Source organism: Tympanuchus pallidicinctus, unplaced genomic scaffold, assembly GCF_026119805.1.
Source record: "Tympanuchus pallidicinctus isolate F22 unplaced genomic scaffold, pur_lepc_1.0 scaffold8, whole genome shotgun sequence".
NCBI classification, from domain to species: domain Eukaryota; kingdom Metazoa; phylum Chordata; class Aves; order Galliformes; family Phasianidae; genus Tympanuchus; species Tympanuchus pallidicinctus.
Window position 1 is genome coordinate 40,660,166 of NW_026294802.1, and position 17,667 is coordinate 40,677,832.

General features: G+C 38.4%; 1 protein-coding gene across 7 annotated transcripts in view; it reads left to right on the forward strand.

Annotated features, from left to right (window-relative positions):
* CPED1 (cadherin like and PC-esterase domain containing 1) overlaps positions 1-17,667 on the forward strand; it is a 139,614-nt gene that overhangs the window by 33,467 nt on the left and 88,480 nt on the right. For 6 of the 7 annotated variants that reach the window (XR_008202858.1, XM_052668921.1, XM_052668916.1 and 3 more), the window contains 2 exons: positions 9,474-9,630; positions 10,893-11,061. Coding sequence is in view for 6 of the 7 variants with exons in the window: in XM_052668921.1 (XP_052524881.1) it covers positions 9,474-9,630; positions 10,893-11,061 (326 nt within the window). In the remaining variant the exon portion in view is untranslated. Of the gene's footprint in view, positions 1-8,952; positions 9,022-9,473; positions 9,631-10,892; positions 11,062-17,667 lie in introns of those variants that run through there. The other variant, XM_052668920.1, reaches the window with a different exon arrangement.

The following is a 17,667-nucleotide window of genomic DNA, read 5'->3' on the forward strand; positions in this document are numbered from 1 at the left end:
CCTTCTCAGTCAGTAATAGAGCCTTCTTCTGGCCATCTGCTGAAGTACTGTCAGACTGAAGAAGGCTTGCTACTCATCTCTCAGTTATAATTTTTAAATAAAAGTTAAACTAAAATTAATTGCAGTGTTTTAAAGTAGAAAGAAAGTCATCTCTTGATAGAAATTTAGATATCTCCACATCAGCATGTGGCTTAGGGGCTGAGGTAATTTTTCACTGCAAGTATCATGCCACCTGAGAACCAGGGGGAGGGGATCCAGGACACCCAGTAGAGGTGGACAGAGAAACCTGTGTCTTTCTGGACCAGCAGCTGGAGGCTCAGGTGGGTATCCTATGGAATCCTAGATGGCAGTGGCTATCTGTGTTTGGAGAACTAAATCTAACACTTGGTATCTAAGCTCCCCAAATTGACAGAAGTAAAGTTTAGAGTCAGCACTTTACAAGAGAATATTTAGTTCCAGCATAATTTAGGATTAGCTGAATAGCTTTGCACTGACTGTATAGTCTGCACTGATATCCACGGATGGAAATAGGAATATGGACTCTGACAGAGACAGATTCATCTTTGAATAGAACAGACCTCAAGGTGTAAGTGTCTTAATTCAGAGACAAATCCTGTTTGGTATAAATGTAGGTGTGATATCTAACTTACTGTATCTAACTTACCTACAGACGGTGAAATTAGAACTAAATCATTTGATTTCAGTGTAGCAGTTAAGGGTACAAAAAGGCAAAAATTTAAGTAAATATCTATGTAGAACCAGATACTACCAATTCCCTTCCATTTGTGTGCTATTCTTTTTTTTTTGACATCCTCTGCAACACTTTTCTTCCCAACAACAGCAAATGTGCCAGTTAATAAGATTTGTTTAATCCTCAATTCTGAAATTATTTGGGGAAAGAACAGTTTTTGTCAATATTTCCTCCACGTAAGGGTTTGTTTCCTTTCAAATCAGTCACTTATTTTCATCATTTGAGTCAACAGGACTTCTCTGCAATTCCTGTTGAAGAGGATCATTGGTTTGTTATCACTGTGTGCCCTTTGGTCATCTCCCCAAGGAGTCAACCAATTTCCTATAAAAGTGAAAATACAAAGTTGCTGTAAGAATTAAGTGATCTTATTAAGGACGCAGTAAATCGTAGAAAAGACTAGGGGATAGCAAGGAAGAGAGATTGGATGGGGCCCTGAGCAGCCTGGTCTAGCATTAAATAGGGAGGTTGGTGGCCCTGCATGCGGCAGGGGGATTGGAGATTCATGATCCTTGAGATGCCTTCCAACCCTGGCCATTCTGTGATTCTGTGAATGTACTGTGACTATGACACCACTGATACTGATAAGCAGTGGGCACTAGAGTAAAGGTTATTGTTCTAAGTATGTTATTCTATCTGATGATATTCCTAGACTATTTTTTTTTATTTATTGTGTAACTCATTCTGCTAAGCTTTGTGTTTAAGAGAGTATCAACCTCCCCATATTTCCCTATATCAGCTTGGCTGCTGTAAAGGAAAAGAATTACAGAAAATATCGGGTCAGTACTTTTTCTTTCCTTCTTCTCTTTAATGGAAAATCTTTTCATCAGTCTGAAAATTCAAATTTGTTCTAAGCATCTGAGAAAAAAAATTATGGACACAGAGAAGTCAGATCGAAGGAAGATTAGTTTAGAGGATAAACTGGGATGTTTATGGTTAAATAGGATTGAAAAAGAGAAGAAGATGAAAGCAGTTGCTGAATGATGGACACATGGCAGTGATTTTTTGATGTGGTATAAGAGTGGTAATGGATCCTAAAATTCAGCACAGAAGGGACTAATAAAGGCTTGCTGCTCAGACTGAGAAGATTGGTTTCACTATTGCTTATACGGTGCATTTGGTTCAGTTTTTAGTCACATGCCTGATGTCTGTTTATGAGGAAGTTCTGGCATGGCTACTGAATGACCAAGGAAGTTCTCCTGGCATTTATTTCTTAGGTCAGAAAAGATGCATCTGTTTCAGAGATCCACGAGTAAAGTTTTCCTGCAAATACCTGTGAGATTTGAGGCTATTGAGGGATTTCATTTTTTCAGACTCCATGCCTCACCTCACATGGGGGTGGAACTGGGATTGGATGCCTCCTGGAATTACTGAGAGATGGGAGATCCACAATGTGAACAGAAACCCAATGGCCCACCCTCAGTTTAGGATACAGCTAAGACACCTTGATGTAAGCACAACAAATACTGTCTTTGACAGGTTTTGCCTACAAAGCAGTGGGAATGTTTTCCTGTTTCTGTAGTGAGCCAGACTAGTCTGTCTTTCCACATAAGCACGTCTTGCTTCACCTCATCCAGGGCCCCGCCTGTGCCATGCATAACTCTTTTCTCTACCCATCCAGACCACTGATTCTTTTTGAAGCAGTACTTTTTCTGCATGTCTCCCTTCTGGGTTTCTTTTTATTAGTGTCACTAGTGCAAAGATTTTATGAGTGCCTGTGAGCCTTGCATGCTCCCTTGATCACCTTCAGGGCTGGCCAACATTTTTAATCACATAGAAGGTTTGCGGATAGACGTGACCCTAATGAAATTGGGTGGGAGGAGAGCCAAGACAGTCCAGCTGTGTGACTGTGCTTTCACTATGAGACATGTTTACTGCCTGGTGCTCACTGAGGAGCACCTCAGCTTCCCTCCCCCCTGCCTGACCAATCAGCCCTGCTTGTACCTGGTGTCCCTGAGTGACTCTGGCTATGAAGATAAGATGAGTGGAGAAAGCAACAGGAGAGGAAAGCCTTAAAACCCATCACAGTCCTTTATTGCCATCCCCATCGTTAGACAACATCTAGAAACACACATTGGCAGGGCTGTTTACTTGCTTTTATTTTCTACACTTTGTCTTGGATGGTGTTGCCATCTGATATAATTAATGAGATAGAAAGCAATAGCACCTTTCCCCTTCCTCTGCCACTGTCCTGGGGCCCTCGGAAGCTGATAAAAAGTGCTGTCCAGCTGCAGTGAGGCTTTGGTGCTCTGCTTGCAGCTGCTGCAGTTGGCTGTCACCCCTTTGGATGCTTGCCTTTGGGTCCAGAAAGCCCCACTTAGCCTTCAATCATATATCTTCTACTGTGTTATCAGAATCACAGCCCTAATCACATACCAATCAGCCAGCGCATTCACTGAGATACTTTTTACGGTTTTACAACTTATCCATAAACTTATGTTCTGGTATGAAGGCTGCACATAGGAGAAACACTTTTGGGAAATATTGGAAAATCCTTATATTTAACTGTGAGGATGTGAGGATGCGTTAGAAATGAAGAAGCAAATGTATTTTATGTATACTCTGCCAAAATAGAGAAGCAATGAACATAATAAATGATTAATCTGAACTGAAGCTGTGTTTGCTGATGCTTTTAGAGGCAAAAATAAACAAGTATTTTGAAATGCTGTGTTATCATTTGGTTTTCTTTTTAACTCTGAAACTTCACAGGTGCTTTTAGCACAGATTTCAGTGCATTTCAACCCACAGTGTAGATTTCCTTTACATCAAGACCTGCTTTCTTATACTGTTTTTTTCCTACTGTAAGTGCATTTTAGATAGCCATTGCTTAAATTTCCAGAAATTGCTAATAATTTGAAGTTTCAAGGCCAGTAGGATAAATAGACGATAGAGAGTGAGATACTGAACCTACAGAAATATGTCCATCTCAAATGAAGCTTGTAACACATCAAAGTCATCACAAGGGTGTTAAGTATCAAGCAAGAAATCACATTTCTGTGAAAACAATAAGGATTTTGCCAGCACTTCAATGGGGCCAGGACTACTCCTAGCTTCCTTCAAGTGTTCAGTGCCTGCTTTGAGGCACTTCTTTCAAAGTGCACCAGTTGTAAATCCCTAAGTGTTAAAGGCTCACTTTCTTTGACAACCTCAAGGCATAATGTGTGAGCCCTAGGAAAGTACTAATCTTTGTTTCAGAGTCTTTTCATCAGATAGGTCAAATGGATAACAGAAGGCAATTAAATGGAATGGATCTGCTTTCTGTGACAAGCCTGCAATGACCTCAAGTCATGTAAAAGCAGTAGTTCTTCTAAAATCGTCAATTCTTTGAAATCAGCACTGAAAAAAAAAATAAAAATGCACTTCTAACGGTCATTGCTTTCATAGTTACACAGATTAGAGCAGGTTACTATACATGGCTTAGCAAAAAGAGTATACATTGGGCTTTGATTAAAATGCCCTACCTGTGCATGTGCTCAGGAGTCTGCCTAAGACTGAATGCTTTTTAAGCATCTCCTGATGCAAAGTCTTTGCAGCTGTTTAACACACCTTAGCAACCTATAAAGCTTGGAAAAGAGCCCAGCTTTAAATATCAGAAGAGGAACAGTTTGTAGCAATGCCGTTTGCCCACTCTTTGATCTCCAGCAGCCCACACCAGTCAGACAGATGGATGATTGCAGCACAAAAAGCAATATGAAGTCATTCTTACCCACTGAGAAGTCATGTCAGAGAGCAAAGCTGAGAGGCAAGCAGAAATGACCTATTATCGATCCTTTCTGAATATTGTGCTGTATCAAAAAAAAAAAAAAAAATGCTGAAAATAACAGGGGTGACTATTGTTACTTCTTCTTTTCCTGTGTCAGAAAATTCAAGATCCTGTTATAAACAGATTGCCATTATGAAAACTGAGGAATGTGTTCAGAAGATTTCAGATGGAAATATGCATCCAGGAGTAGTGTCCTTTTGTGTTCTAAAGTTGTGATGTTTTTCCTGCTTAAAAGGAATTTGGATGAAAAATTGGATGAAAATTGGATGAAGACTGCAAATATTAATGTGCAGAGCTTACAATGTCCTTTATGAAATAAATTAATGATTTGATGATGTTCTTAGAACAAAGTACAGCACTTTCTACGTGCTTCATCCCATCTATAGCCATGCGCTTCATTACACAACCATGGACTTTCAAGGTCACTCAACTGATCTTGAAATGTTTCTAAAAGATCTGACAGTTGATGGGCACTTTAGAAACAAAATGACCTTTTTTTTTCCCACAGAGACAATGATTTTTGCTGTTTTTTTTTTTCTTCTTCTTCTTCTTTTTTTTCCTGAGTGTATAAAATATAGCCTCTTTGATCTTGAGCAAACTAAAAAATTTAACAAAGAAAACCATATCATAACCCTTCTTGTAACATCAAAGAATTATATAAAGAAAGGATAAAGAGCAGGGCACATTCTCGTTCATCCCACTTTCTTTTTCCTTCAGTTGAGGGATGGTCACTAAGTTCAACCAGAGAACTTGTAGTTCAGCCACTGGGATCTTCTGCTGTTGAATCCATTACATTTGCAGATCACCACACGTCCAGACTGACCTATGCATTCCATCTGCCATCTCTGTGCATGGCCATTTACCAGGTCAGGTAAACAATGACCCGGTTGGGTGCCAGGAGGTCTTGATTTGTCCAAAAGTACTTTTAGCTTTTGGTAAACCTTTTGCTCATCCACATGCTGTAACTCTTAAATCAGCTATTCTTTATTGCACATGGGTTGAATCTCATGTTACACTCCAGAAATCTGAGCCAAAGACAAGTGAATAATTTGGGAGCCGGAAATGGGGGAGAGGGAGCAAGAAATCATAGCTGTGTAAACTGTTTGAAAGGCCTCATTAGGTACAAACGTAGTTGCTGTCACTGTCATCTGATCTGCTTTTTCTGATACTTTGAGAGATTGCGGGTGACAGAACAAAATCCACCACCAGTTCATCTAACAAAAGGGCACTTAATTTTTTTGATCTAGAGGTGTTGACTTGCTTTGGTGGTTCTTATACCTCTTGTTCACATATGCTGCCCAGATGTTTTCCAACTCAGATCTATGTTTTACCCATTGCTGTGGTTAGAGGGCTAATGTGTGAATTCAGCTAAGAATTTGTAGTGGCTTCTTTACCCATTGAAATGGACAGAGAACACTCTGGATAGACCGAGAAGAGACTTCTAAGGTTAAGATTTGTTAAATGGCACTGTTTGGCAATATCTTCAGTGGAACTATTTCAGAGATATCAGGATAAAAGCCTTCTTCAAGCCAGAATTCCAATGATTTTTTTTTTTTTTTTCAAAGTGAAAGTGGGTGTCTGATTTTAAGTCCTTTGCCTTATATTAGATCATCAGAAATGGCAGCAGCAAAATGTACTTTTGGCACTTGAGTTTTCTTCTTCTTTTGATCTTAAAAGCCTGTGCTTTTAGGAAAGGAAAGTAATCTGGACAGGAAACTACAATGCTGGGACTCAAGTAATTTCTAACTTGGTTTCCCAAGCTGGCTGACACAAGTGCTGAGCCTCTCTCATTTCTACTATAAAATGTTGTTGTTAAAAATGTTGGTTATTTACAATCCTTGAAAGGACTGGTTAATTAACAACAGCTTGTTGAGTGATTTCAAGATGGAAAAATATATCAATTACCACAAATAGTAAAGGCATTGAAGGCTAATTTTCATTGATGATAATGTTGATTAACAAATTCACAACTCGAACAAACAGTTACTGCTTCTTAGCAGTAGCAAGAGTAATAAGAGTTGCCATGAGAACTGATGCATCTGAGTGTTCACTGCTACTGATGACTTTTTATTATTAGGATAATGATATTCATTGGTTTCTAGAAGATATACCAAATTAAGGAGCTGTCACTCCCTCATTATCTCTGCCTGGTGGTATACTATAATCTTTCTCAAGGAGCAAGTGCCTCATGAGATTCTCACTTCCCTTTCTTCTTCTTCCAGCCCCTTTGTAATGAGCTTCCTCCCAGGTGGGTGCTAACAGAAACCCAATAGGCATGCTTAAGGCACCATACAAACAGGATGGTCTGCAGAATGCTGAATAATTTAGGAGCATTGTCCCATTTTTAGATCTCAATAATAACCTACGTTCTGAAGTTCCTTAACCTTCTCTTTTTTGAGAAATGGCAGGATTCCACTTTTTGTCTTATGTCAAGGCATTTTACAGTGATTTATGGCAAATCTAAGGAGCTTCTCCCCGGTGGTTATGATAATTCTAGGACACTTGTTTCATCCGTCTTTATCCATTTTTATTATGAACTGCTACAGTAAAAGCTTCACTGGGTAGTAAAAAATAAATTAATGTCAAAATAATTTGCCAATTTCCGGTAACAGCTAAAATTCTGATTTTAAAGGGATAAATTTAAACCGGGTAAAGTGAAAGCCTCATCTCATTATTTTTGAACTCTGCTTTGTGAGTTAATACTTGTTACTTGTTTCCTTAGCAACACAATTAAAACAATAATTTAAAAAGGAAAATATCTTCTTTCTTTTCTCTTGAGCAACTGAACAAGGAACAAGCTGAACAGTCCTTCTCTGCTGCCCTGTTCTTATTTTCAGAAGAAATATTGGCTTTCTTTTAAAAAAGAAAACTGCATTTCAAAAATCATGCTCTCTCAACATCACTGTCATCGTAACTAAAAAAAAAAAAATGCTGAAAAATGTACGTCTTTGGCAAAATTTGGTTTCCAGATAATTTGGTGAGAGATTGTTCTTTCTATGGTTCTGTTAATTTTGTTACACAGCTATGGCTTAATCTGAGTCTGCTATAGGCAGCTTGGTCTCATACACGGTTCTGCCTCCTTTCAGCTGCAGGCTGTAGCTGTCTCAGTAGAACAATATGTCTCTCTCTTTTCTGCAGTATTGATAAGGAATATTTGGATGACTGTGACAGACTTGACTGGATTTTGTGTTCCTTTGTTACTGTTGCAGTCAATAGACCCCTGTTGCTGATCGGAAGCACGTGAGATTTGCATTCTGGAGTCTATTCTGGATTGTTTCTGATGGATGTACTGCAGGACCATGACATAGGGGATCAGGGCATGGCTCCTAGAGGAGATGTGTCTCCTTTGCCAGTGTGAGGAAACATCAGAAAAAGATCTTTGAAGCCAGCCATGCATTGTGGAAGATGTGTACTTGTTTTTATAGTTCTAGTTTTGGCTGAACAGCAAAACTGTATGATGAAAATGTGGGAGTTATTTGCCCTTGCAAATAAATAACTGAAAATTACTGTGGTGGAACATCATAGTCTCTTTACAGGGTAGAAATTGCCATAGTGAAATGCTGTTATTTCTGCACAGAATGGGCATGGAAAGCAAAAGCACTTGGTTAGCTGATTTCTTTCCCTGTGCATGTTTAGAAGCAAGTCTGCTAAATAAATCACTTGATGGGAATTTGCTGGCTCATTCCTCACAGGCAAGTAGGCAGACAGTAGCCTGTTTTATCTATGCACCATCAGCAGACAGGTAGGCACTTACAAAGTCCAGATCAGTTATAATGCATAGTGCAACACAAAGATGTTGATGAGAATATAATCTGAACATGAGGTGCTATATTAATAAGTGCCTGTTTTTTATTAGCGAAGCCTTTACCCCTGCTAAATGGTGCATGTGAGGCAAAGGACAAGATTAATTTTAGATCCACTTGAGGTTGGAAGGCTGAATGGAGCTGATCTGATGAACAACTGATGAACATAAACAATCAATATGTCATTTTAACAGGAACTGCATGAAAAAAAAAAAAATAATAATCCTTTTTCTTGAATGGCTGCTCACAGCTCATCATCAGGAATACAAGTTCATTTTTTCTTTCCATTTCATATGCACTGGAGAGTGTGCACGTTAAGAGAGAAGCCATACCAATATCTTCACAGCATTAGCACAATACTGTGTGTCATTAAAAAGATAAATGATGAGGTTTGGGAATAATGTGTATAGCTTGACTTTTTCCTGACTATTACTTAAGAGTATGAAATATCTAAAAGTGATGTGAGTTAGTGGAAATGGAAACTACCCAGCATGAAATTACGACATAAAAGCCCTGTGCCTTTTTATAAGCACATCCACTGACATCACATCACAATATTTTGATTACTATTAATATTCACATGTCTCTGTAATCTTGAGGGCTCCAGTATGTCAGTCCTGCTCCATTGCATTCAGCTGGAGAACAAAGTCTGCCATAGATCTCAGGAACCACAAAAGGTAGCCCTGGCTGTCAGCATGGAAACATAGGTACATTGTTGTCTCCTGAGCTGCTTGATCATTGGGGCGAAGTCTCTTGGTTCTCAAACAAATATATTTCTCATTCAAATTAGTTGTAGTTGTGGGGAGTAGACAGTAGTCTGTGGAAGAAACGCAGGTTTTGGTCTTCTATATTTAGAAATAAAGAATGTGTGTTTAGAAGGAAAAGGAAGGGTATGGGTTGTTTTTGTATGCAGCACTCATGCACTCATATAAAAGGACAACAGCAGCTAAGCTAAGCTAATAAGCTTGCCCCTGGAAGGAGGTGCTTTGTGGATGCAAAGCTCTCTGCTAGAAGTTCCAAAAAGGACATGGTCTAAGCATTTGCTATTGTGTATTTTCTACCTGTTGTTTGTTACACACTTTTTTCCCTAACAGCAGGAGATGACCAGCATTTTCAGTGGCCTGCTGCCTTTCCTTCTCATTCCCTTTGTACTTTTCAGACATGCAGCTCTCAATTGCCACCCCAGAGTGTTCCAGTTGGCACGGGCAGTCAGGGGACAACACTGCAAGCAACATCACCCACGGCGACAAAAACAATGTCAAGAAACACATCGCCCATCTGCAGTACTTATGGAGCCAAACCAATGGAGCACAGCTGTAAGCTAATGATACCTTACCCCCAGAAATAATATGTGTTTCATAATGCATTTTGCTGGGAGTCAGGGACACAGAATGGAGTGAGAATGGAGACCACAGCAGATGGAGCACTTAGATGTGTTCTATTTTTTATACTTGCATATTTGTTTCTGCATTAGCCAGTCTTATACGTGCTTTGTGTATGAACAACTAAGCCTTTATATTGGTAGCCATTAGACTCCTAGATAAATAAATATAGATCCAGAGTCACCTCTGAATATTTAGGTCTCATGGTGGCAGAACTGTTTCCTGTTCCATCCCTTTCTGATCCCTATTTCAGGCACACACAGACAGTCTTTTGCACAGAGGCTTTCCATTAAATGAAGAACTGAAACATATTTTAGAACTGGCTTTCCAAATGTAATTTCCTGTATTCCAGGACCACACAGATTTTGTGGTCAGTAGTTCCACTGTTTTGTGAGGGGGGAAGAAAAATGCCTGTTTAACATAGATATTATTAGAATATCTTCGATAAGTGGAAAATCTAAGGCCTGAAGAAGCTGATTTTTTTAAAAAATTTTTTTATTTTATTTTGTGTGTGTGTGTGTGTGCAGACTATGGGAGTCACAGGCTGGTAGAACTACATCACTTCCTAGACAAAGATATCTTGCATAAATATTTTATGAATAGCTGCTTAATTATGGGTTGTTATTGTCTCCCATAATATTTGGAATCATAATTCATGTATTTGCTTAGTACAAGCATGCAGTACCACACGTTTGTGGCCTTATATTATACTGTGGAATGTGCTTATGATAGTATAGTCTTTCCATTCTTTTTGTTTTTCTGAATTCACTACTAATCAGTGTTAAATTTGGTACCCTGATTGTGCGCTTCTGTAATTTAAACTGCTTACGTTTCTTTAATGTTTTTACCTTCACTCCGAATCTCCTGCCTTAGTAACATCTTCTTTTCCAACACTCACAACATGCCCACAATGCATTTACCAATAAGTTTGCTCAACCATAACTCTCTTCTACCATAGTTACCTTCTGTGTTTGCAAATTATGATTACAAATACTGAAGGCAACAAAAAAGACTTGATATAGAGTTTGGTTCCAGCCTTGTTTTCATCTACTGTGTTATCTACCTTGGGGAAAAAAAAGAAAAAAAACAACCATAAATTATTGTCTCCATTACTTTCACTATTCAAATGCTCATTTTCCTGCTAAATGAAATGCAGATGTGCTTTATTAATTCTCAATATTCTTACTGCTTCCCAGGAGTCAAGTCTCAGCTTCATCAGACCACAAGGATATCCTTAAAGCTCAAAACCTTTCTGTCATCATAAAAGCATACGTGCTAGTTACATCCTTAACACCTTTGAGGGCCTTTTTTCATTCAGCTGCTACTGTCTGGCATCCACCCAAGAAGAAGCACTTTTCTGTAAAGGTAAAATGTTTTGTTTCCTAGTTTTTGTTTTTTCTTACAGACAAAATAGAGGCAGAAAACCAGGTAATGTTTATCTTCTCTTTTCCTTCTTTTTTACTTGCAATCATGAGCTGACAGTGATGGTTCTTATCAAGTACTGCTTTCATATCTCAGAAAAAGTGGGGCTTCGTTCATGAAGGAGAGATCTGGCCTGTGCAATGGGGGCTATGAAGGGACCTGGGATTTGCTTGCTTCAAAGCCAGTTTTTGCTGGTGAAACTTTACAGCAGTTGCACAGTCGGAGTTTTCTCTAAAGCTCCGCTTCAGTACGCCCTGATGCAGTAACATCTTTTGCCTGGATACTGACAGTGTTGTAAAAAAACAAAAGTAAATATTTAAATTATTTGTTTAGATTTCTTTTTTAGGTGCAGTAAAATAGAATGGATGAGTGTCAGGGCACATCCAAATAAGGAGAAGGAAGTATTCTGTGGAGAAAGTGGATTCTCGTGGTCTGTAGGTTTTATGGAGAAGGATGTATCCTACGTGCTTTAACTCTGGCCATCCCCAAGTGCCTGGAGAGACCCCTCTCTCTTCATGTCTAGTTTCCTCAGCAGTTGTATGGATACCAAATGTATCTTTCCATTCCTTTGTTCTTTCAGCAAGGAACTGTCCTTCCACACACAGCACTTTTTGAAGGAACTATAAGTTTGCAGCTGCTCCTTTTTGAAGGAAAAAGATCACAAAGTAGCAGTGATTTCTAGAGGTGACATAACTCCTTCAGCAGCCCTCTGAGGATGGGTGTACTTTGCTCATATAACACACACAGGACAGGAGCAGGTCTTGTCTTTGAATCAGCGTGAACATTGTGGCATCACTGCCAGGACTCTCGATGATGCTAATAATTTGGTATGCTCTATAATTTTAGCTCTGTGAAAGTTAAATGCCTACTCTAAGCTCATGATCTAATTCTAGTTATTGAAGAAGCAGACAACTCTAGGGTACAGAACATCTCAGTTTAGACACTGCTTTTGGAATGAGGTAGGTTTCCTTCTAGAAATATCTGTTGCTTTCCACAGGCTACGACTATCATAGGGAACAAGGCAAATTCTAGACGGCAAAAATTAGATGAGACAAACCTACTTACCTCTCTTTCCCTCTTCAGAACCCCACTGAAATATATTATTTTACATTTCCTTTATGTACATTTAAAAAGACTAGTGGACACCCACTTTCAACCCCTGGAAGTTTGTTTTTGTGAACTAAAATACCAAAGTGTTCAGTATCTGAAGTAGACAGTACTTTGAAGGTTATTAGTCATTAATGGCTCTGATATGGCTCTGTAAAATAATTCCAACTGAGGGAAGTCTGCTGAAAGGGGTGCCAGTCATCATTTACAGAATACTTTGCAGCTGAAGAAGCAATACAAAAGACAGATAGAAGCAGCAGCACGTCTGCAGTATTCCTGTCTGGTTACTACTTCTGTGGTGTTACATCTTCCACAGCTTTAGGCAGACTTGTCAAAATGGCAAGAAATGCACAAAAAGTAGGCACCACAGAAAGCACATTTGTAGTGATGAAGAATTTCAAATACAAATCAACAAAACAATGGAACGCATGTCTCTAAGACTGCCTTTCCAATAAGCAGTGCACACTGTATAGCCTGGGAGGAGCCAAGGAGATTCACTCAGCAGCCAGAAGCTCCACTGGGAAATCAGAGAGGCTACTGTGCTTGGTGCACAGGCATCAAGCAGGAGTCATTAGAGAGGATGGCATCAGTCAGGAAAGAGATTTTGGGAAAATTCTCTTTCAATTAATTCAGTCGTAGATCAACTTTGAGATGAGATTACATCAAGTTTCTAGGAAACTCTGTGGAGTCATCACTTGTTGCCAGAGAGATATATAGTGCCAGCATCACGATTTCCTCTTCCAGACTTTACAGTGGAGCTATGTGTGTTTGTATAACTAATCTGGTTCAGCATGCTTCTATAAGCATTACGTTTTTGCCAGCTCTAATGTGTGTAGGAGAGGAAGTTGTTACATTGTGAAGATCTAGCATGTCAGTAGTTGATAAAAACAGAAATGATGTCTAAGATCTGTTCTTCCACTGATGGACAGAATACCCATTGATGTCACTGGGAACTGATTGTGCCTATAGAGGAGACTTGGGTCTGGAATAAAATTGTTACTGTGTGATGTTTTTTTTTCTCAAGAGTAGCTGATTGAACTCATCTTTTAAAATGAATAGTTTTAATCTGCTGTATTGTATCATAGATGTATTGCTTTCAGTAATGTTGCACAATAATTTGGAGCTTTGCATAGTGTATATAAGCATCTGTTTAGCAAATTTTCTTGTGCCAGTGTAATTAAACCATTATTGATAAAAAATGGATTCACAACTTTGGCTGAATTCCAACTTTACCACCACAAACTAACACGAGGGTGCATCTTTAGTACTACAGACTCAGTATCTTGAGTTTAAAATTTGATTTTCTGTGCAAAACAACCCTCTATGGTTGCAAAAACTAACCAGAACGTGATATATGTGAAAGAGATATTTTTCAAGTCTGGAGATGAGGTACCAAATGACAACAAATGGTTTACAAAAACTGCGTAAAGACAAAAAATAAGTTTAAATTAGTTAAATAACACTCTACTCTCCACTGTTAGTAGACTGTTGTAAATAATTTTTATGACTCAGATTTGCTTATCTTAATCAGAGTGATAAGTCTTTATAATGACTCCTAGAATAAGCATTGGCCAAATGGCAGTTCAGGAAGAGTTCAAGTTCATTTTACTCACCAGCTGCCGAGGCTTTTTTGCGATTATGCAGATTTTAGAATTTCAGTTCAGAAAGGAAAAAAGTTAAAACTTGAATTGGCATGAAGATTTTGTGTGTGTTCAAGGGGTGGCGAAAGTACAACTCTAGATCTGAGTCCTGGTTGGGAAGATGCAGGAAATGCAGTGAAGAGAATGGCTTTCTGCCACACAAATGTTATGAGGCTCACATAATAGCCTTATTTCCATGAGGAAATTTGGAAACTCTTTATTTAGACCATCTGTGCTTTGAAAAAATAATAATAAAATGGAAGTTTTCTACTTTGCATATGGTACCAATTAAGGGAGGGATCTCTATGTGCAATAATTGCCTTCATATTAATCAAATACGCATGTGTATTAAACAAAAAGCTGACCTACGAATAATTTTCTGTTTTATAGAAGCTAGTGTGTTAGACATTCATTTATGATTAATTATCCCAAGGTTTAACACGCAGTATAAAGTACTTCCTTTGCTCAGCCATTAGTTTTTCCCAATCTGGTTCCAGTTCATAACAAAGGATGCAGTTTTGCAGAATTCAGTAGTGCCACACTGTGCGTCAGCTGAGAAGATTCTTCTGTGTTGTAGGCTGCCTTGAACGGCTCCCTTTCTGTCTCATTGTCCATTTGCTCACCAAAAACATGTGTCAGGTTCCTCCCGGACTTGAATTTGTTGACCATTTTATGAGCATAGCCCTAGATGACCTTAGTTGAGCCTATGCTTATCACTTAAAAAGTGATTTTCAAGTTGCACAGTGAAGTAAACATACTAAACTGAAGCTGTTTCACAGAATCATAGAATCACAGGATGGGTTGGGTTGGAAGTGACCCCCCTGCCATGGGCATGTTTACCAACCAGATCTTACTGTGGTATGACACTATAACCAAAATTCTGTTTCTTGTATATTAGGTATTTGAAAAATTGAGTAAAGAAAAATAATTATCATACTTGACATACATGCAACTGAAACTGGACCCTCAACTGTCCAAGAAATATGTCTTTAAATAGGACATGGAAATCTGGTTTAGAGCAGAATGCGGAAAATTAGGTTACAGTATTGCCCTCTAGTGGCCAATTTTGATACTACTTCTCATATTTTATATGAAATAAAATGCAAGTGTTCATGCCCATAAAAATCAAAATGGTTAGAGACAGCAGAAACTTTCAGGACTTTTTTCCATTGTTTTAATTTGGGATTACCCATTCTTGCCCTGTTACTTAGCAAGAGTAAATGCAACAGAAAATTACCATCAACTATTGATTAAATTGCAGGCTTATTTGGGAATAGAATTAAATTTGTGCATTAGGTGTGTTAGAACTTACCACATGTATTTCACTGTTCTTTCAAAAGACCTAAGCAGAGAATCTTCCAGAGATACTGAGCATAGCATAGTGGCTCTGATTTCTCTACTCAAATCATTTAGAACCCATTTAGTCTGTTTGGACTGGGGAAGATTAAAGGTTTGCTTAGACTGACATTCCTTTTCTGGCATAAAAGGTACTTGTATCTAGGCAGATTCTACCCATTTCTGATAAACTGCAAGTTAAGACACACTGAACTGAAAGTGGAATACGTCTGTGTTTAATAAACTCCAGTGGACTTATGTGTTATGCAGTTCTCTACCCTCTTCTTTTTCTGCGTCAGGCATTTCAGTCTGTAAGGCATTGTAGAAATACAGTCAAAATTCTTCCTGGAGTTCTTTCCTGCTTTTTTTGACATGAACATCACAGTTTCTCTACTAAGAGCTCTAGACTGATAATTCTTTATAACAAGTAGATATGTCATAAATAAGTCTTGACAATTTTATCCATGCCTTAGCTCTCTGCTTTTCTTCTACACCACAGACCTTCTGGCTCTTCAGTCCAAGCAACGATATAAACATGCCTCTGTGTTTTTCCCAGAACTGTCTCTTTTATCCTGCTTCCTTTCTTCACTTGCCTTTCAGCATCTCTTAATCATCTCAGTTGCTTCTCACAACAAACTGGGAAATGTCATTAGTAAATCATCTTTACTCTTTCCTTAAAAAATTGATTGGACTGTGTTGGAAAACCATTCTAGTCCAGTCCCATTCAAAGGACCTAATTTAGTTGCTGTGGAAGCTAGTGAACAGCTTTTCACTGACATAGTTATCTTTGGACTTAAGAGCAAGGATCTTTAAGGTTTTCTCAGGTGATCTTTTCTGTTTTTCTTTCCACCAGCAAAGATTTAAAATAAGTCATACTGGAGCAAATACTGAAATTAATGGTGACTGTCCACTGAAACTTGATAAACAGAGAGACAAGGGTTATTTTGTTCAGAGCTATTACATGACCTTTCTTGACAGTAACATATGTAAAGAACAGAAAATATTCATAAATATATATATATATATTTACTCATAAAACAGCTGAATAACATCCTGACTTCCCCCCTCACCAAGTGCCATGTAAGATGTACAGAGAAATGGCATAACAGAGCAATAAATCAGGAGTGAAATAAACAGAAATATCTAACGCTAACATTATCAGCTTGTGATAAATGACTGCACTGTTTTCTCTGCAAAGTATTCTAGAACTACTGCTTTTGATTATAGGTACATTTTTCTCCCATTACCCGTATTGCAATTTTTTTTATATATTGCAGTCAATGGTGAAGTTTGCCTTTGCTAGTAGGCAATACAGAAAATAGTTTCACTGAAAAATATTGCTTCTGTGTGGAATCAGTATATGAGTATATGAGCATATTCCACTTTAGATATCTAGATACATCCACACATACAGTCAAAGGGAATATTGTTTGTGTCTAAAAAAGTATTTCTGTATCTGTGATCAATTACTCATACCCCAGAGTATTTGGATTTGGTGAAGGAATATCACTAAATATGGATCCATCAAGAATAATGAGTACAGAAAGTGAACTGAAAGTACACTACTTATACTGAAGAAGTTAGAAGAGATTGATTGAATTAACTCAAGTGAAAGCATCCTTGGTTATTTTCAAAGAGAGGTAAATGTATTAAGTCTTTTGAGAACCTGCAAATCCAACTGATCAGGAAGGCTGCAACAGCTCTGATGCTGTAGAGAAATTTGGAAAGAACACTGTTTGATATTTCAAAAAGACACGTCTTTTTGGAAACCAAAGGTCATGTTTTACTTCCCCAGAAGTAAACCTTACTTTCAGCTATGATACCGATAACTTTACCTTTCATCTAGTTTTGAAGACTGCAAATAAGGACCATCAAGGTCACTTTAAAATGTATTCATGCAAATCCTATAGAATATGGTGCCTCAGATCTCGAAGTCCAAACCTCAGAATTGCTTTGAACTGCTCAGTAGCTTCAGTGGCCTTTCATCTTCTATCTGCCTGCCTCCTAAGCATGTTCAGAGCTCAGCTACAGCTCTAAAGGTGGGATACTGTTTCAGGAAAAACTGATGAGCTCGCATCATTCTAACAAAATAGAAGTGGTTAATTGATTATATGTAATTAACTGGCAGTTGGTATTATTAGCATACTCAATATCACTAATAGACCAGATAAACCATGGTACTAGTCACTTAAATAATGTTCATAATGTTAATAATGTTCTAAATATCCTCTTATAAATATCCCTCTGAAGTTCTAATCCCACTCACCCAACTGCTCACCCACTCTATGCGCTCCTGTCTCACAGGCAGCAGGGTTACAAACAGAGCCCCACTCTCCTTGGGGACAGTTCTCTGCTTGCACACAGCTCTAACTGGAGAAGTGGAAGCTCCAGATCTGTGTACACCCACATAGGGCCAAGGCTGACAGCCCACTAAGCCCCGAACAGCCCAGGAAAAGCTATGCTGCTG